The sequence below is a fragment of the Meriones unguiculatus genome, chromosome 10 (genome assembly GCF_030254825.1).
Source record: "Meriones unguiculatus strain TT.TT164.6M chromosome 10, Bangor_MerUng_6.1, whole genome shotgun sequence".
In the NCBI taxonomy this organism is placed as follows: Eukaryota; Metazoa; Chordata; class Mammalia; order Rodentia; family Muridae; genus Meriones; species Meriones unguiculatus.
This window is the reverse complement of record NC_083358.1, coordinates 43,310,174-43,333,468: the sequence shown is the minus strand read 5'-3', so window position 1 is coordinate 43,333,468 and position 23,295 is coordinate 43,310,174. Positions and strand designations below refer to the sequence as shown.

At 49.8% G+C, this 23,295-nt stretch overlaps 2 protein-coding genes across 2 annotated transcripts; both read right to left on the bottom strand.

The window, feature by feature from the left end:
* Positions 1-682: 682 nt before the first annotated feature.
* On the bottom strand, positions 683-7,964 carry Mri1 (methylthioribose-1-phosphate isomerase 1). Its single transcript, XM_021632261.2, has 5 exons — positions 6,514-7,964; positions 5,674-5,849; positions 2,989-3,165; positions 2,675-2,899; positions 683-908 (listed from the first exon to the last, which is right to left on the bottom strand). The coding sequence occupies exons 1-5, from the start codon at positions 6,882-6,884 to the stop codon at positions 748-750; spliced, it is 1,110 nt and encodes a 369-aa protein (XP_021487936.1). The 5' UTR covers positions 6,885-7,964; the 3' UTR covers positions 683-747.
* A 154-nt stretch (positions 7,965-8,118) lies between these two features.
* On the bottom strand, positions 8,119-21,669 carry Yju2b (YJU2 splicing factor homolog B). The gene is made up of 10 exons (XM_021632281.2): positions 21,582-21,669; positions 16,467-16,689; positions 14,119-14,172; positions 13,675-13,757; positions 12,817-12,872; positions 11,644-11,704; positions 10,323-10,465; positions 10,076-10,248; positions 8,938-9,076; positions 8,119-8,745 (listed from the first exon to the last, which is right to left on the bottom strand). Exons 2-10 carry the CDS (start codon positions 16,467-16,469, stop codon positions 8,306-8,308), a joined length of 1,152 nt encoding a protein of 383 aa, XP_021487956.1. The 5' UTR covers positions 16,470-16,689; positions 21,582-21,669; the 3' UTR covers positions 8,119-8,305.
* Between the last annotated feature and the right edge of the window lie 1,626 nt (positions 21,670-23,295).

The following is a 23,295-nucleotide window of genomic DNA, read 5'->3' as shown; positions in this document are numbered from 1 at the left end:
CAAGGACAGCCAGGGCTACACAGAGACTTTTTTTTAAAAGCACACAAAATCTTGACCATTGAACTATGGTGTCCTCTTTTAAAGCACTTGTTGCTCCTGCAGAGAGAACCTGGGTTCGGTTCCCAGGATCCACATGGCGGCTCACAACCATCTATAATTCTAGTTCAAAGAGATCCAGTGCTCTTTTCTGGCCTCAGAGAACACCAGATACTTGAATGTAAAAAACTGACACATAAAAATAGCCAGACAGCAGTGGTGCACACATTTAAGTCCAGCACTTAGGAGGCAGATATCTCTGAATTTGAGGCCAGCCTGGTCTATAGAGAGAGCTCCAGGACAGGCAGGGCTACAGGAGAAACCCTGTATGGAAAAACAAAACACAAAATCTTCAAATGTAACTAAGAGACCATCTTGATTATCCCTACTTTTTTTTTTTTTTTTTTTTAAATCTGTTACCCAATGTAGAAAACCCAAAGAAATCCTCCTGCCTCAGCTTCCCAGGAACTAAGATTACAGGTGTGTACCCCACATCTGGCTTTTCACACCATGCACAGATCATTCAAAGGATAGCCCTGTGATGTAAACTGGGTAGCTCTGCTGTGGATACTGGAACTCTGCTGGGCCTGGGAAATGTCTGCTCCTGCAGCTGGAAGAGGGCTATGGTTGATGATTAGCTTCTGGGTAACCATTTGAGAACTTTATTATAAAACCAGAGGAAAGCAAGGCAGGGCAGGGAGGGCCAGCTAGTCACATCTGGGCACTGTCTAAGGTCTGTTTCTCTGAGAAGACAGAGGCACTCAGGGCTGTCCGGAGTTCCTCAGGAGCAAAGACACCCAGCTCAGTGATGATGCCACCGGTGATGAGCTCGTGAGGGGTGACATCAAAGGCAGGATTCCAAACCTGGATTCCTGCAGGGGAGAGAGGGCACAGAAGGTGGGGGTTTTGCTCTTAGAACTCCCTGTTGTCATTTGTCCTCACCACAGTAATTCTGGGGCTAGAGACTCCTGAGAATCTAGGGGTTCACACATATCAAAGAGTTCATAAGAGTGCAGACAGAGAGGTTGGTAGTACAGCTTCTTCCTGTTGCCTCATAGATTTCTACCCGACTCTTGCCTGCTCCTAAGATTTTAAGAATTCCAGAATCCACCCCAGGGCCTTTGCACTGAATCAACTGTGGGTGTGCACTGTTGTTACATCTGTTTTTCTGGTTCTGGGTGGAGCCCTTCACAGATGTTTTGAAAATCAATTTAAAAAACATAATTACTTCTCTAACACAGGGTCATACATGTAGCTTGGGCTGGCCTCAAATTTTCTATGTAGCCAAGGCTGGTTTTGATAATCCTTGTCTTCCTGTCTCTACCTCCCGAGTGGTAGGTTTACCACGTGTGCACCACCAAGAACAGCAAATCATTTTAAAATGCCATTTATTTTTTGAGACTTTCATATAGGTATATAATGATTTTGATTGCTTTTAATTGAAAATGTTTTTTTATGTAGTGTTGTGGTATTGCACATGCTGGCAAGTGCATCTTTGGTCCTCTTTAAAATGTTTATTTTGAGATAGAGTTTATATTGGCTAGGTGATCTTCCTGCCTCAGCCTCATGAGCAGCCACCAGGGTCCAGGTTTCTGATTCTTTGTTTGTTTGTTTTTGAAACACGGCTTTTCTGTGTAGCCCTGGCTGTTCTGGAGCTCACTCTGTAGACCACGCTGGCCTCAAGCTCAGAGCTCCACCTGCCTCTGCAAGTGCTGGGATTAAAGGCGTGCGCTGCTACCACAACCTGGTTCTTTTTTATTTTTGAGACTGGGGTCTCACTGCATAGCCCAGGCTGATCTGGAAGTCTCAGCAGCCTCCCGCCTCAGCCTCCCAGTACTGGCATCACAGGTATGTACCACCATTCCTGGCTGTTTATGCAGACATTTGTCTAGGCAGAGACTTGTTGGTTTTAGGCTTTTCTGATGTTTTTTGGCAGGGCCTCACTTGGTAGCCCATACTAACCTCAAACTCACTTGTACCATTTGGCCTTGTGTGGCTCCTCCTGTCTGGGCTCTGGAGTATTGGGATTACAGGTTGCACCTCCACACCCAGCAGTATTCTTGACATGTGTGCACTTGCTCTTCTTGCATAAAAAGACTAGCAGCCAACCTCCGTTGTGGTTCCTTAGGGACCATCCAACTTATTTGTTCTTTTTAAGATTTATTTATTTATATGAATGCTCTGTTTGCACATACACATGAAAGTTAGTAGAAGGCATCAGACCCCATCACAGATGGTTGTGAGCCACCATGTGGTAGCTGGGAATTAAACTCAGAACCTCTGGAAGGGAAGAGAAGCCATCGCTCCAGTTCCCATCCAACTTATTTTTTGAGACAGGGTCTTCTACTGAACCTAGGCTCCCTGACTAGACTCAGCTGGCCACAGCCCCAAGGATCTGCCTTCTCTGTCTCTCCATTGCTGGGATCACCTGTGCCACCACAGGCTTTTCTAGACACCAAACTGAGGTCCTTATCCCAACCCTCCACCAGTGAGTGCCATCTCTAGCCATCCAGTACTATTTACCAAGCCTGACCTTGAATCTAACCTCCACCATCAGAATGCAGCTGAGGAGCTTGAAAGCACCACGCAGTTCATGCCACTGAAGGCCACAATACCCAGAGTGCCAACCCCACCTTACCCTGTGCTGCAATCCTGACTCCATTGACATCAGTCAGCTCCTGGCTGGGGCGTTCCTCTATGACAATCTCCTTTCCAGTCTCCAGATGGAGGTCACAGGATGAGCTGGGGGCAGCCACATAGAAGGGGACACCGTGGTACTTGGCGACAATGGCCAGCTGGTAGGTGCCTATTTTGTTGGCTGTGTCTCCGTTGGCAACAACACGGTCAGCTCCCACCACCACAGCTGGGGATTGGGTGGAGAGTTGGGGAGGTTACATGCATGGCTCTGGATTCCCGAGGTGCTACCCACCCCACCATGTCCAGCCCACTGACCTGACACACCCTGGTGGGCCATGGCAGCAGCTGCCATGCTGTCAGCGATGAGAGTGGCAGGGATCTGCTCATATACCAGCTCGAAGGCTGTCAGCCGGGCTCCCTGGTTGTAGGGCCGGGTCTCTGTGCAGAAGGTATGCTCCAATCGGCCCATCTCGTGGAGTGAGCGGATCACACCTGTCGGTACACAGGGAGACAAGCAGGGCTGCAAGCGCTCAGGCTAGTGCAGAGCACAATCCGGCTCCCAACCTCTCCTGTGCCTGACACACCATTCCTACCTTCCCACATCTTCTTCACATCTACTTTCTGACACACCTTGGTCTCACACAGCAGCCTTGCCATTTTGATCTTTTGTCCCTGTCCAGTCCATGTCATTTAGAACGTTTGTTATTGTTGAGACAGGATCTTGCTAAGTTGCTCAGGTTAAGTCTTGAAATATGATCTTCTTGCCCTAGCCTGTTGAGCGGCTTTTAGCACCTTTTTTTTTTAGATTAAAAAAATTTTTTTTTATATTAACCACAGGTTATTTACTTTGTATCCCAGCCGTAGCCCCCTCCCTCCTTCCCTCCAAATTCTACCCTCCCTCCATCATCTCCTAACTGCCCCTTTCAAAGTCCACTGATAGGGGAGGTCCTCCTCCCCTTCCATCTGACCCTAGCTTATCAGTTATCTTCAAGACTGGCCGTAATGTCTTCCTCTGTGGCCTAGCAAGGTTGCTCCTACCCCTGGGGAGGTCAAAGAGTCAGCCATTGAGTTCATGTCAGAAATAGTCCCTGTTCCCCTTACTAGGGTACCCACTTGGATACTGAGCTACCATGGGCTATATCCAAGCAGAGGTTCTAGGTTATATCCATGCATGGTCCTTGGTTGGAGAAACAGTCTCAGAAAAGAACCCTGTGCCCAGATATATTTGGTCCTTGTAGAGCTCCTGTCCTCTCCAGGTCATACTAACTCCCCCTTCTTTCATATGATTCCCTGCACTCTGCCGAAGGTTTGGCTATGAGTCTCAGCATCTGCTTTGATACACTGCAAGGTAGTCTTTCAGAGGCCCTCTGTGGTAGGCTCCTGTCCTGTTTCTTGTTTTCTCCTACTTCCAATGTCCATCCCATTTGTCTTTCTAAGTAAGGATTGATCATCTTACCCCAGGTCCTCTTTCTTGTTTATCTTCTTTAGGTGTACAGATTTTAGTATGTTTATCCTATCTTATAGGTCTAGTATCCACTTATAAGTGAATATATACCATGTGTGTCTTTCTGTTTCTGGGATACTTCACTCAGGATGATCTTTTCCAGATCCCACCATTTGCCTGCAAATTTCATATTTCCTTGTTTTTAATGGCTGAGTAGTATTCCATTGTGTTTTTAGCACCTTCTAATAATTTGTTTTGTGTTTGTTCTGCAGTGCTGGGCATGGAAGGAAGCCATGGCAATGCATTTTGGGGGCAGGTGCTCTAGAGCTGGACCACAGGCCTAGCTCCTCAAGAAAGGATTCTCAGCAGTGCCTCACTGCTCACCCGTGCCTCTGAGCCCCTGCTCATTTCTCTTTGTACTCAAGGCTGCAGGTGCCTGATCTCTCTTCCATGGTTCACTACTGTGTTTTCACTCCCTGGAACAGTCAGTAGTCACTTAACAAATGTTGGCTGAGTCAATGAATGAAGATCTGGGTTCCAAAGATGGAGTGCTGGGCTCAGGAAGACAGTGGAATGTCCTAGATAACCAAAGGCAGGAGGAATCTGCTGGCTTGACCCCCAAATCTCTATCTCTTGGCCACAGCTTTTGTAGACTTACACAGTGTGTGTCACTCTCTGCTCCCCTGTCCCCTGGGAGTCAGTCAACACTGTGTCCCTTCTCTAGGCATGTGGCTCAGGCATGGCCGGGCAGATGACTCAGGAAGTTTCTAGTCTCTGAGAACAGAACTACTTCAATCCATGGGCAAAATGAGGGACAGGGTCCTAATGCCATTGGTTGAACTCCTTCATATACCCGCACCTGCCGACCAGTTCCTAAGTGCTTCTGTACAGGAACTGGTCTACCAGGGGTAGGGAAAAAAAACCAAAAAACCAGCAAACCAATTAACTGGGCTGAAGAAATGGCTCAGTGGTTAGGAGCACTTGCTTCTCTTCAAGAGGACCTGGGTTCAGTTCCCAACACATATGTGGTGGCTCACAATCATCTTTAACTCCAGCTCCAGGAGATCCAATACCACCTTCTGCCCTTCCTAGACATCAGGCACATGCATGGTGCCCACACACACAAGCAGGCAAAAACACTCATATACACATGAAAACAAAACTAAACTAATATTCACACCTCTGTAGCCAAAGTTGTTTCTTCTTTTGGGTTCTGGGGACTAAATCCTAGATCTTATGCATAGTAAGCTAAGTATGTACTCTTTTACAGTAATGATTTATTTTAAATTATGTACATGTGTGTCTACATGTATGTGAATGCAGGTACCCGTGGAGGCCAGAAGAGGGTGTTGGGCCCACTGAAGCTGGTGTCGGAGGTGGCTTTGAGCTGTTGCACATGGAGCCTGAGAACAAGAGTAGCCTCCCGCTCTCAACTGCTGAGCCAGCCCCAGCTAAGCAGTACTCCTGTCACTGAACTCTACCCCCAGCTCTGGTTGCTTTGCCTTACACCCAAAAAAGATCGTCCCATGCCCTGACAGTTGAGGGTGCCTCCTCACCTAGGGCTGTGCCATAGCCAGCAGTGGCCAGGGCACCAGTGTTACAGTGGGTCAGCACGGTCACCTTGCCACCCTTGGGGCTGGTGTGCTCTAGGAGATGGCGCGCTCCCAAATCCCCAATGCTCTGGTTATCTCTGAGGTCCTTCTCCAACATGTCCTCGGCGGAGCGGATCACTCTGGAACAAAAGGAGCTCTTACCGCTGTTGGAAGAGACCTGGCTAGCTGCTCTACGCCTTTCAAAGTCATGGGTCTTGCCTGAGATCTTCTCTGGTGGCACACCTGACACTCTGCTCACTAGTGTGTGCTAGGCACAGCAGTAAACACAACAAAACCCTTTGCCTCCGTGGCGATGACTTTAGGGTGGGAGAGGCAATTGGGGAACTGGTAAAATGAAGGACAAAAGGGCACAATCAGGGACAAAGTGTTTATACAGAAGGGGAAGGGAGGGAACAGGAACTGAAGATGGAGTTCTAACTCTAGAGGCTAGCTTTAGGCGGAGGCAGGCGCCATAAAGTTGCAGAAAACAAACAAACAAACATTGAGAATGAAGTGGCTTGACCGGAAGTGGGAAGGGAAAGGAAAAGGTACAGAGGAAAGCAGGGGAGAGCGCACAAGATCTCAAGGCAAACCTGACAGAACTCGCGTAAGAAAGCTGGTGCGGTACTGCTAAGGGGCTGAAATCAAGAACCTGGGGAACACAGCGCAGGGATGGACCCAGAGTCCTGCCAGTGGGCTTCTGGGCATGGCACACGTGTGCACTGCGCCTGCTTCCTGGTATCAGAATGAGAAAGAGGGTCAGCAGCTTCCGCGTGGTGCACTGCCCGGTCCAGGATCCGGTACCTTTCCCGCACGGTGTCCTCAGTGGCACCCTCTCGTTCAGCCTCCCGGGCCGCCACGCGAGCCAGATCTTCGGCGGCACGGGCCATGTTGACAGCGGTGGGCCGGGCGGCAACGAGAAGGCGTAGCTGGTCTCGCACGAACGTCACCAGAGCGGCGAGCCCCGGGCCGCCGGCGCCGGCCCGCAGTTCCATAGCCAGGCTGAGGCAGCCCACCAGAGCGATGGCGGGGGCGCCGCGCACCTTCATGGCGCGGATGGCCTCCCTGGCCTGCTGCACGGAGCTCAGCGCCTCGTAGTGGCAGTGCTCAGGCAGCTGCAGCTGGTCGAGGATCTGCAGCGAGCCCGGGGAGTAGCGGATCGCTTCCAGTCGCATGGTGCCGGGCGTGCAGGTCCACACAGAATCCCACACAGGCTTTGGGGGCGGAGTTGCGTTCTACCGCTGGCGCACGCGCACGCGCACGCGCACACGCCACCCTGCCTCTCCAGCAATTGGTTTCTTCCGTAGTTGCCACAACTTGCCGCAAAGCCTTGGAGCTGGGAACTCCAAGGTTCTTGGTAACAGGGTTATTTTTGCCTGGTACTGTCCATCCGTCACTGAAGCTACGACTTGGCAGCCTCTCAGCTCTGCTTATCCACGGCTCACAGATACCTGGTGCTTAATTAGTGTGTTAAACGACCTTCCTTGGACCGCTTTTACCCCCGTTTTTTAAAAGCAAGCACCATGAGGGTCTTCTATTCTTAGGGGCTGCAGAGATTGTTCAGGGTTAAAAGTGTACAGTGCCCTTACAGAGGCCCAGAGTTAGGTTCCCAGGTGGCTTCCCGGCTGCCTCTACCCCCAGTTACAAGGGATTTTTGGCCCTCATCAGACCTCAGTGGGGCAACATACACAGGCAAACCCGTAAGTGAAGCCGGGTACAGTGGCACGCACCTGTAATCCCAGCTCTCAGGGAGGCAGAGGAAGGTGGATCTCTTGAGTTCAAGGCCAGTGCAGTCTACAAAGTGAGTCCAGGACAGCCAAGGCTGTCCAAGGCTGCACAGAGAAACCCTGTCTCTAAAAACAAATCTGTCAGACTTTAATCCTAGTTCTGTGAGTCTAAGGCCCCACTAGTCTACATAAGTGAGTTCCAGGACACCCAGGAATGCAAAGAAATCCTATCTTAAAAAACAAACAACAAAAACACGGATGTCTCCATGTAGTCCAGGCTGGACTGGACCACACCTTGTCTCTAGAGCTGTGGTGCCAGGATGATGGGTATGTGCCCACCATACCTGGTTGGATTAGGATGTTTTTGATGATTGTTTCACTGGTTGGTCATCATGAGTGGCTCACACCAAGCTATGGTAGGGAGTCAGGATGTCTTTCCTGTCTACCTCTAGCTACCTCTGCCTGTGCTGTGGCTCCAGCAGCCTGGCCCTCTTCCAACCTTCCTTAGGTAGTCCCTCCCACAGAAGTCAGCTCAGGCCAGTCTTGATCAGTATCTACAACCCTTCATCCTGATGTGTGGGGACCACATTGCTGCCATAATAGTGCTACGGCAGTACCTGCATTGTTCGGGTGGAGGTGAGGGTAGGTGGCTACTATGTGAGTTTAGTGACCCAAGGCAGGGACCAAGAACAGGGCTTTAATGTTAAGGTGTCAGGGTTACAACCAAGGCACAGGCATCCTCACCAAAACCAAATAAATAAGAATCTGTATAGGAAGACGAGTCTGTGGCTTGGCTGGCAGCAATAGGACCTACATCCCTAAGGTCTGGTTGAGTCAGTCATGGCTTCTGGTCCTGGAACCCCAACCCCTTACTCGCTCTCAGAGTCAGAATAGTCAGCCACTAGGGAGGCATTGGGGTTGCTGGGGTGCAGCAAGTCCTCCTGAGAGGAACCTAGGGGTAAGGCCTGGTCTCTACAGTTTCTCTTAGAGTCTGGTGTCTTCTTGGTCCTGGATGCCTTTGCTGTTTCTTGAGGTGTGTCCTGTGTAGTTCCTGGTGGCGTTCTTGGTCCTGCTGACAAGGAACTGTCTGCTACACAATGGGGACTTTCTGGAACTTCTTGAGACCTTCTCCTCACTATGCCCAGGTCCCCTACTGTGCTTGAGGTGCTGGGGGGTGGTCTGCGGCTCAGGCACAGCTTCTTCAGGACATTGCTAGCTTTGCTGCTGCTAGCACTAGATCCCTGGGCTGAAGGGAACCAAGAGCGGTGGATGATCTCTGTCCTCTTCAGTCTCTGTTTGTCCTCATAGGCTGTAGGGAAGAGGGGTTATTGTACGAGGGCCTGAGGCTCAGTGGACAGAGTGTGCAGAGAGCATACCCCAAGCCTTGAGCTTTCTCCTCTTTCTCCCACCTCTGTAAGCAACAGGACCCCTAAGGACCAAGTGCCCCCAAGCCCTGCAACCTCTGCTTCCTGTGAACCCCCAGCCACGTGCCAGCACTCACAGTCCAGGGTGTGCAACCTTAGCAGGGCAGCTAGCCTTCGGTCATCCTCCGACTCTGGCATGAGAGGGATGGCTAGGCTGGCCTTGGCCTGCAGGGCCTGGTCCTTCTCTTCCTCCTCCTGCATGGCTTTCTTTTTCTCCTATGGGTGGATGCGGCACACAGGGAGAGACATCAGAACCCCACCTCCTTGAGGAGACCCACAGGCCTCAGGCCAGCCACTGGGTCTCAGTGATGCAAAGGTGGCCTTGTGTGTGGGGGCTCTGAATATCAGCATTCGGTCCCTCGTGCATTCATGCCAAGAAGATGGCCATGTGTCATAATGCAACTTTGGTCAATAGTGGGCTTAAGGTGCAGCCCACTAAATAAACCCTATAAGATCTGATAAAGGTGTGGTGGCCCATGGGAGGGCCAGGTGGGGGATGGAAAGTTTAAGGCCATACTTAAGCCTGAGCCATACTGCCAATTCTGGGGTCTTAGATTTTTTTTCCTATCCATTTATTTTCTGGGGTTGGGGGCAAGGTCTCCCTCTGTAACTCAGACGGACCTGGGATCTGCCTCAGCTTCCTGAGTGTTGTGGTTATAAGCATGAGTCACCAGGCCCAGCTTTCTGTTTTTGAGGTTAGTCTCCAACTCCTGGGCTTGGGTGGTCCTCCCATTTCAGTCCCCTGAGCAGCTGGAACCACATACAGACATCATCAAAACTGGTTCCCTGCTTCTGTTGAAACTTATCTGCCCATGTGACAGCTGACATGAGGCTTTGGGAAAGTGACTCTGTGAGGCCTCTCCTGATGAATGGGGTCAGTGCCTTACACAGGAGTCCATGGAGAGTCTGTGTGTCCTGCCTGCCCCGTGATCCAGCAGGAAGCAAGACTGGGCACTCTGACAGTCAATCTGTAGGCACCTCACTGCTAGCCCTCAGCTTGCACAACAGTGAATAATACATTTTTAGAAGACAAACCTCCTGGTCTGTGGTACATTAGTTATAACAGCAAGAAGAGAGTTATGCAGGATGTGACTTGTGCTGGAAACCTGGGGCTCAGAGGGGAAACAACCAACTTGCAGGTGGGGTGTGAGACACAGATCTGAACCATGGCTTCCCAGCTGAGCCTGCTGTGCTCCCTTGTGGAGCTGCCCTCACCCGGAAGTGCCTGCGGAGCATGCTATTCAGAGCAAAGTCATCCTTCCAGGCATTCTGTGCCTCCTGAATGTGGCTGAGTGTGGGGAGGGCCTTCTTCAGTGTGCTGCGGTCCGCCTCGCCGTGCTCCAGGCGGAACATGGCATCTGTCTCCAGTTTCTCTTTCTTCTCGTGCTCTGCAAGGACCGCATAAGCGTGACTCTGGGGAAGCAGCCCAGGCGCATGTGGGGGACAAGCAGATGGCACTCACCTGTGGTCAGCACCTGCTCATTGTCTTCCATGTCCCAACGCTCCTCCTTGCGACTGGCACCACTCACGATCACATAGTCACAGTTGGCAGGGTCTGTTTGCATCTCGATGTAGTTGACACAGAGGTGGCACTTCATCCGGAACCTGGGGAGGAACTAGAGCTAGGATGCGGTGACCCTGTCCTGAGAGCCCAGAGCCACTGCCCACTTCCTTTGCTGTACCGTACCCTTCAAGGAGTAACTGAGCACCCATTGCACCCAGCTCAGATCAGGGAGAACCCTGAGGAAGACAGGCTTGCATACAGATGGAGCAACCAAGAACCTGAAGATGGTGCTGGAGGTTCAAAGTACAGGGCCTGCTCAGCACACTCATGTTGGCTTTCACCCCAGTGTGACAAAAACCCCAACATTTAGTGCTAGGTATGGTGGTACCCACTTGTGATCCCAGCACTCCCTAGGCTCCACAGTAAGACTCTCTCTCCAGCTATAATCTACTACCCAGATGCTAAATCTGGCTCTTTAATTCATTTGCTCATTTCTTCCTTTGTTCATTCTTCACCTAACTATGCACCCATTCACCTACCCATCAGTCCATCTACTCACCTACCAATCAATTTATTCATCCACATGTCTGTCCACCCACCCATCTATCTACCAATCTATCCATCTACTTACCTGCCCATTGGTCCATCTATGCATCCATCTACAGATCCATCCATCTACCTACTGATCCATCCACCAATTCATCCATCTACCCATCCTCTACCTGTTCATTCTTCTAGCTATCTTGTCACCCACCTGGGCATCTTCACAGCTACCTATCCATCCATTCACTCCTCCCTGCCTCCTTTCCTCTATTAGCTATTCTGTGCCACGATGGGCAGCAACAGCTGGAAAGCTGCTCAATGGAGTAAGACAGTCTGCCCTGGAAGGGCTGATGTGCCTGAGGTGAGCATGTACCAGCAAGAAGAGATAGCATACACGAAGTGATGGCTTTAGAAAAGGTCCCTTTGAGGGTAGTGTTTGAGCATCACAGGAATGGAGCCATTTAGTTTCTTAGAGAAGAGCTTTCTTTGTAGAGGGACCAGAGGCTAAAAGGCCTGAAGCAGTGTGTGAGAGGGCTTGAGCTTTTGTTAGGGAAGGTGGGAACCATGAAGGGCTGGAGGATGTTGACAAGCCAGGACGGACAGTTCTACAGAGAATTAGCTCTAGAAGAAGAAACTCCTCTAAAGAGCCTTCAGCCTGTGAAGACACACCTCTCTCTGAGGACCCTTCAGCTTGTGAAGACACACCTCTCTCTGAGGGGCCACCAGATGCTCCTACCTGTAGATTGGAGTCGTGTAGTAATTGCCAACCTTCTTCTTTTCTGCATTATAGCGCACACCTGAGGGGGTGAGGAGAGAGGCTGGGACCAAGGCACCTTAACAGCTTTGCTCTGGGTGGGGAACAGACAAGCTGTTTTGTTGCCTGCCGGGGCAGATGCCCTGGAAGGACACAGGAATTCAAGGTAGGAAAGAATGAAGTTTGGGAGGCACTGAAAGTGTGGACTAGAACAGGAAGACTCAGGTTCTAATCCTGCTTCCACTGCCTCCCAACTGTGCACCTCTGAGCAAGGTGCCTCGTCCCTCTGCACTTCATTTCCCATCTAATCAATAGAGATGATGGTAATTCTGTTTGCACAGGCTCTAGGAAAAAAAAATGTTGATGGAGAGCTGGATGTGGTGGCATGCTTATAACCCCAGCATTTGGGAGGCAGAGGCAAGATGGAGTTTGAAGCCAGCCTGGGTGACATAGGCAGACCCTGCCTCAAATAAATAAATACTACCAGAGTAAATAAACTCAGCTTTCACTATTCTTTTAAACAATGTCTGGCTTTTTCCTGGGAGGTAATACCTTCTGACCTTGAGTGGTCCTGAACTTGACTGGAACAACTGAGGCTGGGTGCTTCGCATGGCATGACCTGGCTGTTTTCCTCTCCGGGACAGCTGCTTTAGCTTTGGCTGGAGGTGGCCATGGGGCATCTGGTTGGTTCAGTTCCCTCAGTTCTTAGTGCTGGGAACAAGACCCGGGGTCTTAAATATGGCCTGGACCTATCTGTTCCCGCAGCAAAAGGGTACATCCTTAGGTAGGTGTGAGGGGCTCATGGGTCTCTCTTTCCTTAGCAGCACAGGCCTCAGCCTTTCTTTCCACAGCCACCTTGTCTCCCAGCATTGTGCATCTGGCTGCCACCCTCGCTTCCTGGAGCCCTGCTAGCCCCCAGGAAGGCCACCTAACCCTGCTTTTCTTCCCTGGTGCTGGATCCAAATAAAGTCCCTGCCCTGTCCTGTCTTTACCCAGGATCTGGACCCAGAGCCTAACCTTCTCATTGTTCTCTATCTTGGGTACCTGTCACCTTCTGAGTTGCCCTTGGGATTGACAACATCTCCAGTGTCTCACAGCACCTTGCAGAGAAGGGGCTGGAGGGGCAGGCAGGGCAGGTGGGTGGGCATCACTCACCCATGCCAATGTGGTTCTTGCAACCATCACACCAGATGTTGTATGGCATTTCAAATCTAAAGAAAAGACAAGATTTCTTTAAAATTTTTTTCTTACATTTATTTATTCAGCCATTGTGTGTGTGGTGGCCAGAAGACAACTTTCACGAGTTGGCTCTTTCCTTCCACTCTGTGGGTCTGGGGATTGAGTGTTGTCTGGCTTGGCAACAGATGCCTTCACCCACTGAGCCATTGCTGTCCCACCCCTTTTTCTTAAGACATATTCCTGAACTCTTGGATCAAGTGATCCTCCTGCCACCTCAGGCTATCTAGTATCTGGGAGACAGGTATGTACACCTGTGCAGGCCCTGGCTGGCTACTCTTTCCTCTGTGGTCATGTCCTTGCACTTCACTCTCTGGCTTGTTCTACCCAGAGGAAGAGTCTGGCCTTAGCCCTGGAATTGGACCTGTGTCAGGCAATTGATGAAAAGAAGGAATGTGTGCCAGGTCTGGGTCTTGGCCTTGAGAGTTCTGGCACCTTTGCTCACTCTTTTGGAGCCCTGATTCTGCTGGTCTGCTGAAAAGAAATCTGTGGAATTGTCTATACAGGCCAAGGCCCCACAGGACTGGTTGGTCTTCTGCTACCAACCCTCACCAATGAAGGAAGAAGACCTAGTCAGGTCCTTCCAAGCCAGGAAGAGACACCCAGACTTGTTATCGATAACAAATGCTTACTGTTTTGTTACATAGCAATAGCTGACTGATGCAGTATCTTCATGCTTTATGGAATTATAACCTTGTAGCACTGGGTCAATCAATCAGGGGACAGGAGATTGGTGCCAAGTGGAGGTCTTGGAAGAAGAGGTGGGTAGTTACTTACCTGATAATAAGGATGCCTTGTGACAGCTTCCGAGCCCGTTCTCGAAGGGGGTGGCTGTTGTGGTATCGGTTGAGAGAGCCATGCTGTACAGAGAGGGTGAGCAAAGGTAAGCAGGGCCAACCTGGTGGCCTGTTCCCTTGCTGTTCCTACTGCAGGAACATAAGTGCCTCCCTGGTAGGAGGGTCTTCATTCTTATATCAACGTGGGAGGTTGGGAAGGTTGGTAAGGTACACAACTTGGAGCCAGGGGCAGAGCTGTCCTTAGTATCTGAAGGATGCCGTGCCAGGAGCCCCTGGGAACCCCAGAGTCTACAGGAGTCCTTTATATGCACAGGTGTGTTAACTGGGTAGCGCCTGCACGTATCCTCCAGGGGCCTTGGAGTCTTCTCTATGTGACTTGTGACACTTGTCCCTGAGGCTGTGGGGGTTGTGGAAGGCTGCTCACCTTTTCGGGGTTGAAGTCCGGGGGGTAGTACTTGTTTTGGCCTTTCCTTTCACCCTGAAAGCAGAAAAAAACATGGGTCGGAGAGGATCATGCAGGGCCCTAGGGATATGATGAGGGTTCCATCCAGTGTCTGACTGATAGTGGCAACTTGGCTAGAAAACCAGTTGTTACAGCTTGGAAAATTCCTAAGGGCTACACATATGAGTGTCTGCACATTCTTGGGGACTGCAGGCAATGGTAATGAAGTGCAGATAGTCACTGACTCCTGATGGGCTTTTTTTTTTTTTTAAGACAGGGTTTAATGTAGCCCAGCTAGCCACAAACTTGCTATGTAGCTAAGGCTGGCCTTGATCCTCCTGCCTTCACCTCCCAATGCTGCTATTACACACGAGCACCACACCTGGTTTGTGGGTTGCTGGAGATGGACTCCAGACCATAATTATGCTGGGCAAGCACACTATCAACTAAGTTACAGCCCATTTCCAATTTTTTGAATGAGACAGAAACTCATTTCACAGCCTAGGCTAGCCTTGAACTCAAAGCAATCCTCCTACCTCAGCATTCTGAGAGCTGGTATTACAGGAGTGTGTCACTATATCCTACTAGCATTTTTCTTACACCACCCACAAAATCCCCTACTCCAAGCTATGGCTGTCAAGCTGGTCTCAAGACCTGGGTCCTAGGAGTAGGTCCACTCTGACATGGTGACTGTGCTCAGAGGTTTCCAGACAGCAGTCAAAGCAAGGGCTTGTTCTTCACAGTAGTATACTTTAAACAGTTATTAGGGAGAAACAGCTGACCACAGTGTCTACCAGTGCCGTGACACTGCCTACACCACCCCACTCTGCATTTAGACGTGGCATGTCCTCCTCCAGGGTCTAGACTGTTAAGTGTAGTCTTTAACCCTCATTAGGAAACTTCTCTTTGCAACAGAGGCCACTACAGAAAACTACAGCCAATCAATATGCAGAGCTGTGGAGCAGTCTCCCATCTACAAAATGCCCTGACACCTAAGACTCAGGGGGCATTGTGGAAGAGGAGGTGGGAAGATTATAAGGTCCAGAAAATCAAGGACTTTGCTGTGCGATTGTGTCTCATAGTGACATCAGAAGCTACACCCATAAAGTCTCACCCACATGATTGCCCAAACGTGAGCTGAGCAACAAGCACACCAACAAATATCCCAAAGTGGACAGATGAAGACCACAGGCCTCAACCCTATACAAAGAGCTACAGACAACTGAGGAAAGCTGGGAGTGGGAGAGGCTGCCCTCCCCAAGGAAAAGCACACCACTGGGCTCTCCAGCAGCAAATGGTCAACCCTGAAAACACACACACAAGTGACAGTGCATACAAAAACATAATATACATGCAAGACATACACACTCAAGAACAACTGATGTCCAAAGAGGCCATAAGTCTGAAGGATAGCAGGGAGGGGAATATGGGAGAGTTTGGAGGGAAGAAATGTTGCAATTAAAGCACAATCTCAAAAATAAACAACAATGAAACACATGGTCTAGTGCTGTGACTGAAGCTCAGCGGTAAAACACTTGCCTAGAGTCCTGAGAGCAGCCCTGCCCTGAGGGGCAGGGTGGGGCGTCTGTCTATACAGTCTAACCCTGGACACATGATGCGGAGTGAAACCCAGGGGACAGCAGACAGTGTAGTGTGTGCTCACGGCAGGCAGACCCAGAGTCTGGAAGCAGCTGAGTGGCTAGGGTAGTGAGGAGGGAAGCGCGAAGAGTTACTACTTAGGGCCGTCTGCGAGCAAGCCTAAGGACCTGAATTTGAAACCTGGGTCCCATGTGGTGGAAGGAGAGAACCAGCTCCCCCAAGCTGACTACCCCATGCATGCGTACCCACTCTATGATAAATAAGCATAGAAGGGTGACTGCTTGGCCTCCCTTCAGGGGACAACAGCCTCCCAGAGCCGCACTGAAGGGAGGACGTGGGCAGGAACACGCTCACACACTTCACAGCCACTAACGTAAGGCTGGGATATGGCTCTGTGGCAGCATGCCTGCACACCATGCACAAGGCCCTGCACTCCACGCACAACTCTGCAGCAGCAGGCGTGATCTTTACATTTGGATATGGATCTCTCAGAAAGAAGGGCCAGGAGTTAAGATTATCCTCAGTGTTAGCATCAGAAAGGAAGGGAAGGGAGCAGGGAGGGAGCAAGATCTAGATGGACAGAGGACTGGTTGGGAGGTGGTTCATGTGCCCAGCAAGTCTGCAACCACCACGCATAACAATAACTGCCACTCAGGGGCCTGGGAGAGGCAGGCTGCCTGAGGCCATGCTGGCGCCTAGGAGGAGCCCAGTCTTGGGACTCTTCTACTCACCATATTGGGAGCTGCCTACAGGTCCCCACTAGCAAGGATCAACTGGGAAACCGGCCTGGTCAGTACATGCAGTGGTGGTGCGAGCCTTCCTGTGGAGCCTGCGAGGCTGCAGGCTGCCTGTAAAGACGCGGCTTAAATCTTCCTATTTCTTGAAGTTCACGATGGTTCTGAGTTGTGACCTAGCACTGAGCCTCCACAGGGTGCAGGAGCATCCAAGGACAGCCTGGAGGGAGAAGGGAGGGGGACAAAAAGACAGAGAACTGTGTGGCTTCAGACTCTATTTGCTGGGGTGACCAAGCAGGGACAGTGCAATCTGTGTGCTAGCCCTGACCCCAATTTCTACTGCTTGCACTGCTCCTGCTGCAGAAGCTGCAAAGGTCTCCTTTTAAATTTACATTTTAAAATATTTATGTGTGTGTGTGCACGACATGTTAAGCACATGGAGGTCAGAGGACAACTTGGAGTCAGTTCTCCTTTCCCCTTATCAACCTTTCATCAAACTCAGGCAGTAGGCTTGGTGGAATGTCACTGAAGCATCTCATCAGCCCAGCAGGGGATCTCTTACAACTGTGTTCCTATGCCCTGGCCTCCTAGAAGCTCCTGTCTAGTTTATCATCAAATCTACAAGCCCAACCGCCTCCCAGCCCTTGCTCTCTGAGGAAGTCTCTCTCTCAACCCTTTCTTCTCTTGCTCTGTTCCAACCAAGCTGAGCTCCTGGCTGTCTGCAGAGGCCAGGCAACCAACTGCTCCTGTAACTTGGATGGACTCAGAACCTCACAAAGGCTAAACACTACTTTCCAATTGAGCCCCAACTCCCCACCTCTCACTTGAGGACTATAGGCAGAAACCTTAGCACTGAGCTACAACTCTAGGCAAAAAGACAGTTTTTATTGTTTCTCCAGAGGCCTCATTTAATCAGCTAATCTAAAGTCACTTTTTGGAGCCAGGTGTAATTCCCATAACCCCAGCTACTGGGGAAATTGAGGTAGGAGGAATCCAAATTTGAGAACAGCCAGGGCAATGTATGGGACAATGTCAAAATAAAACTAAAACAGGTTTAGGGATGTAGCTCATGGGTAGGTACAGTGCCTGCTTAGCACAGAAAAGATCCTGTGTTCCATGCCCAGCATGCAAATAAACAAAGAAGTTAATTGAAAATGAAAATAAGGCAGCCAGGTGGTGGTGGCATACACTTTTAATCCCAGCACTTGGAAATCGAGGTAGGCAGATCTCTGAGTTCAAAGCCAGCCTTGTCTAAAGAGTGAATTCCAGGACAGCCAGAGCTTAACAAAGAAACCATGTTATGAAAAGCCAAAAAAAAAAAAAAAAAAAGAAAAAAAGAAAGGCTAGGGATATGGCAGGAAAGGGATATGGCTCATTGGCATAGAGATTGTTTATGCAGAGCCCTGGGTTCTACCCACTGCATACACCACATGCAGTGGCTCATGCTTATCATTTCAGCACTCAGGAGGTGGAAGCAGGAGGATAAAGTTCAAGGTCATCACTGGCTACAGAGCAAGCAAGGCTAGCCTGGGCTACATGAGACTGTCTTGAAATAGATACTCACTGTGTGAGCAACAGAGACTCATGTAAGTCAAGGAACTGTCAGAACTGGGGGGAGGGGAAGGGGTTGTGCACTGTCTCCTCCACAGCCCTTTCGGGGAGGAGGCGTGAAACTGCTGTTACAACCCTTACAGAACGGTTAACATATTTCTGTCTTTTTAGCGCAATATCCGTGTTCAACTGTCCTCAAGCTAAAAGCATGTACAGATATCAGGCAAAGGACTGGCCTAGGGAAAAACATTTTATTTCAAAATTTTATTATTGTGTGTGCATAACGCCCAAGTTACAGAGGACAACTTTGTGTCCTTCCAAATGTACAAAGTTTTTGGTTTCCAGGACTGTGTAGCAGGTGCTGTGATATTCTGAGCCACCATTCTGGCTCACAAACACTGTTGTTGTTGTTATTTTTGTTTTTCAAGACAGTGTTTTTCTGTGTAGCCTTGGCTATCCTGGACTCATTTTGTAGACAAGGCTGGCCTTGAACTCAGAGATAAGCCTGCCTCTGCCTCCCAGAATGCTGGGATTACAGGCATGTGCCACCATGCCTGCCCTCAAATGTTATTTTTATTGGTAATTTTGAATTACTATTCTTACCAGTCTCCTGAGATTCTCATGATTTACACTTGATCTTAGCCAAAGGCTGAAATGTGATATTTCCCAACCATTTAAAACTTGAAAACTGGGGTCCACGTGGTGGAAAGAGAGGATAGACTCTGATTTCTACATATGTGCTATGACATATGCCCACACACACGAATGCACACAAAACGAATAGATAAAATGTAATAAAAATTTGCAATTGAAAATGATTCTTAGCCGGGTGGTGCACGCCTTTAATTTCAGCATTCAGGAGGCAAAGGCAGGCAGACCTCTGAGTTTGAGGCCAGCCTGGTCTACAAAGTGGTCCAGGACAGCCAAGGCTACACAAAACAAACAAACAAAAAGAAAACCATTCTTAGCTTGAGGGAAGTGTGGCAGGAGTGCAGCCATCACTCAGAATGACTTGTGTGTCATGATCAGTGCTAGCTTTAGTCTAGTCACTCCTCACTGTTGTGCCAGCAACTGTTAGGTTTCAAACAAGTGACAAGGACAAGTGGCTGAGGTGCCTATTTAATACATCAGATTGGACCTGGCTGCCAGGTTCTCCCAGCATCCCTCAGGCCCATCTGTTACAGGTTATGGTTGTCATACCCCACCCCCTACCCTGAACTCTCCAGCCCAGGGGCTGCGCTGCCCTTTCCCCAGAGGCTCTTCCTTATATAATCCAGACATTTTGGTTATCCACCCTTTTTGTATCTTTGGCCTCCACGATGCTGCACAGTTCTCTCCTCCCCCTCCTGTCCCCCACCCCACACACAGTCCAGCTTAGTCTGGTCATGTTCACTCTGGACTTTCCCAGACTTCCCTGCCTCTACCTACACTCTCCCTTTTATCTACAATAAACATGCTCCTCCACCATACTTAGGAGCAGTCATGCCCTTTCCTTTCCTTTTTGTTTTTTTTATTCATTCAGTGGCCACCAAGGACTCACACAATATCAAAGCCTGATGGTGGTAGGGCATTTGTTCCTATGGGGCCTTATTTGCAAACTGAGGTGCCAGAATCCAGAAACTGCATTCATTTGGGATTTTCTCCACTCTTCTTTCCCACCTGCCTTGATAATTTTTTTTTTTTTAAATTTTAATTTGATTTTTCTTTTTTTAGGGACAAGGTTCCTCTGTGTAGCCTTGGCTGTTCTGGATCTTGCTCTGTAGACCAGGATGGTCTCAGACTCTAGAGATCCACCTGCCTCTGCCTCCCAAATGCTGGGATTACAGGTGTACATTACCACATCAAGCAATAGGAGATGTATTTTTAAATTGTGTGTGTGTGCCCACAGAATCTAGGGGAGCATGTCAGATTCTCTGGAGCTGGAGCTACAGGCAGCTGTGAGTTACCTGACATGGGTACTGGGACCTGAATTCAGATCCTTCAGGAAAGTAGTATATGCTCTTAACTGCTGAGCCATCTTTCCACCCTTAAATTAAAAAAAAAAAACACAAAAAAACAACAACAAAAACATTGTGTGTGTGTGTGTGTGCAGTGTGAATGTGTCAGTGTGTACAGGCCAGAGGATGACTTGGAGTCAATTCTCTCCTTCCACCATTTAGGTTCTAGAGAAGGAACTCAGGTTGTCAGGGTTGGCAGCCCTGTCCTCACCTACTGTGACAACATCTCACTGCTTCCTCACTCAAATGCTTTTAATGGCCAAGTACTTAAGTGCCCAGCCAGGTGTGGGGGCCACAGCTGCCTGGGTTTAAATTCAAGCTCCGTTCCTGAGCAGCTGGGGACCTGGCCTCTGACTTCCCTGGAGTTCCCACTCTTCACCTGTCAAGAGGGAATCCAGTCCAGGGAGTGGTGGTGTATGCCTTTAATGCCAGCAATCGGGAGACAAAGCCAGGAGGGTACACACTGACTTTGAGGTCGATCTAGTCTACCCAGCAAGTTCCAGGCTACCCAGAACTACACAGTGAGACCCTGTCTCAAAAAGCAAAAACAAAACAAACAAACGAGAAGAAAGGCTAATGACAGCAGGAACGACTTCGGGGTTTGCTGTGATGAAACCGTGTACAGGGACTGCCTGTCCTGGAGACACCAGCTTGTCAAGTGGTGTGTGCCTGGAGTCTGCCTTTGAGTGTTTAATAGGTTTGTTTTGGAGACCCAGCTCCCCACGTAGGACCCGGCCCCGTACCCCAGATCCTCCAGCCTCAGTTCCAACAACCTTAAATGGCTAGGTAGCACCACTGCCAGGTTACATATCATTTACTCAGGAGGATGCATCCAGAGAAGTCCTGACCTCACTCGCCAGAGCAAATTACAGCTTGGGCATCAGTCTCTGCTCTGCTGCTTCCTAGCTGCCTGCCTGCAGGCCAGCTGCTACCTCTAAGTCCCAGTTTCCTCATGTGGAAAAAAAAATGTATTTTAAAGGATAGAGTTGTCAAGGCTGCTGTTGGCAGTCGTGACAGGGACTAAGTATTGAGAAGAGCAAGTATGGGAGAAAGGACTGGGACAATTTCAGCTTTCTCCTAGCTACTAACAGTTTTAAAAATTACTTTTGTTATGTATGTATGTGTGTGTGCAGTAGCCGGAAAGGGTAGAGGGTTGGGTTATTTGGAGAGAAAGGCACCTGTGAGCTCTGGGAACTGAACCCTGGTCCTCTGCAAGAACAGTACAGGCTCTTAACCGCGGCGCCACCTCACTAGTCGTTTACAAATTACATTTATTTGCGTTGGGGGAGTGTGTCACGAAGTGTGTGCCAGAGAACACCTAACAAGAATAGATTCTCTTTCACCATGCTCGAACTACGGCGATCAGGCTGCGTTGCAAGCACCACACCAGCTAAGCCACCTCACCGGCCCACCATACGGGCGCCACTGGCGTAAAACGGCTGCTGGGCCCTGGGAACCCGCTCGCGTCCTCAGGGCCCGCGTCTTCCGCGCCAGGCCACAGGGGTGGGATTGAGGACCTGCCACCCCCATCGCCGTCGCGGACCGGTCCGCACCCCGTACCTACCTGCCCTCTCCTGACGTCACGCCGCCACCAGCCCGGAAGCACACCCAGCGCCGGGAACCCGCGGAGCGCCCGCCTCTGAGGCGCGAAGGCGCCTGCGCGAGGCGGAGCGAAGTGCTTTGGCTATCTTGACTGGCTGATACTCTTGCAGGCAGCCCAATTCAAGCAGGTCTAGCCGGCAGAAGCCCCGCCCACCCACCGGGGCCCAATCTGAGGTGGCTGCCTGGGCCCCCTCCCGGAAGTGCCAACTTGCCACCGCAGGCCTAGCGGCTGCGTTTCCAAAAAAAGCTAGTTCGTCATTTTAAAGCTTTGATTTGATTGATTCTTGAGACCAGGTTTCTCTTGTAGCCCTGGTTGGCCCGGAACTCATTATATTGTTGAGGATGACCCTGAACTTCTGACTCGCCTTGTGATCTCTAAGTACTGGGATTACCCAATGAGCCGCACAGCAACGGCTATTTGTTTATTTATGGATTTTTAAGTTACATTTGTGGCCAGGCGTGGAGCCAACGCCTTTAATCTCAACACTCTGGAAGCAGAGCCAGGTAGTCTGGTCTACATAATCAAAGTGAGATACAGCCTCCAAAAAATAAAACAGAATAGTGCATGTTGGAGTGCCAGGGTGTTACGAAGTGAGTGAGGGAGAGTTACAGGGCTCTCCGTGGGCCTCTGGGCATGTGCGTACACACATACACAGCCAAAACATCCATACAAGTAGAATAAATAAATATATCTTAAAAGTGGAAAGCAAAGCCGGGCGGTGGTGGCACACACCTTTAACCCAGCACTAGGTGTTGGGGTCCGAAAAAACAAAGCAACCCAAACAGTCTTGAGTCCAGCAAAGCGAGACTTTTATCTGAATTAGGCAGCAAAAATTGATCAGTCTGGGACAACATCCAGACCTGGGAATTGACTGTGTCTTTGAACGTTCATTTTGGTAAGCATTTAAGCAGGTGACAATCTTACTCATCAGTACTCAGTCTGATACTGATCCATCAGATTTAGGACCTCAGCTGAGACCCTGAAAAGAAATTGGACAGTATTTTTTAAAGGATGGAACCCCAAGGTGAGGGGGAGCGGCCTGGGCTGTAGCATTGTCCAGTCATAGTTTGACAAAAGGGATTGAGCAAGGAAGTAAACTTTGGTGACTGGGCCTTTTCCAACTCTCCTGGTTTCAGGGTCCTTGACTCAGCTTTTGCAGTCAGCCCCCTCCTGGACTTCTGGCCCAGAATTCAGGATGACAAGAAAACAGAGGAGTGGGCAAACTGCACGTAATAATTTTAAACCATGACAGGCAATACATTCATGGCTTGTGTGCCTTAGTTTAGATAATTGGCAGCTTCCCCCTTTACATCCTTTATTAGTTAACAAACACATGCAACACCTGAAGAAGCAGGGTAGGAGTTGTTTCTGGGCCTGGAAATATGAACTCAGTTTTGACCCTGCCAGCAATATGGAGGTTGTTCCTGAGGCAGCTGGACTCAAGAAACTGTCTCCTAACACAGGGAGGCAGAAGCAGACAGATCTCTGAGTTCGAGAATAGCCTGGTCTACAGAGTGAGTTCCAGGACAGCCAGTGCTACACTGAGAAATCCTGTCTCCAAAAACGTGTGTGTGTGTGTGTGTGTGTGTGTGTGTGTGTGTGTGTGTGTGTGTGTGAAAGCAGAAAAAAAGAGGTTTATTCAATGTTGGTGCTTGGGAAGCGGGACAAAGATTCA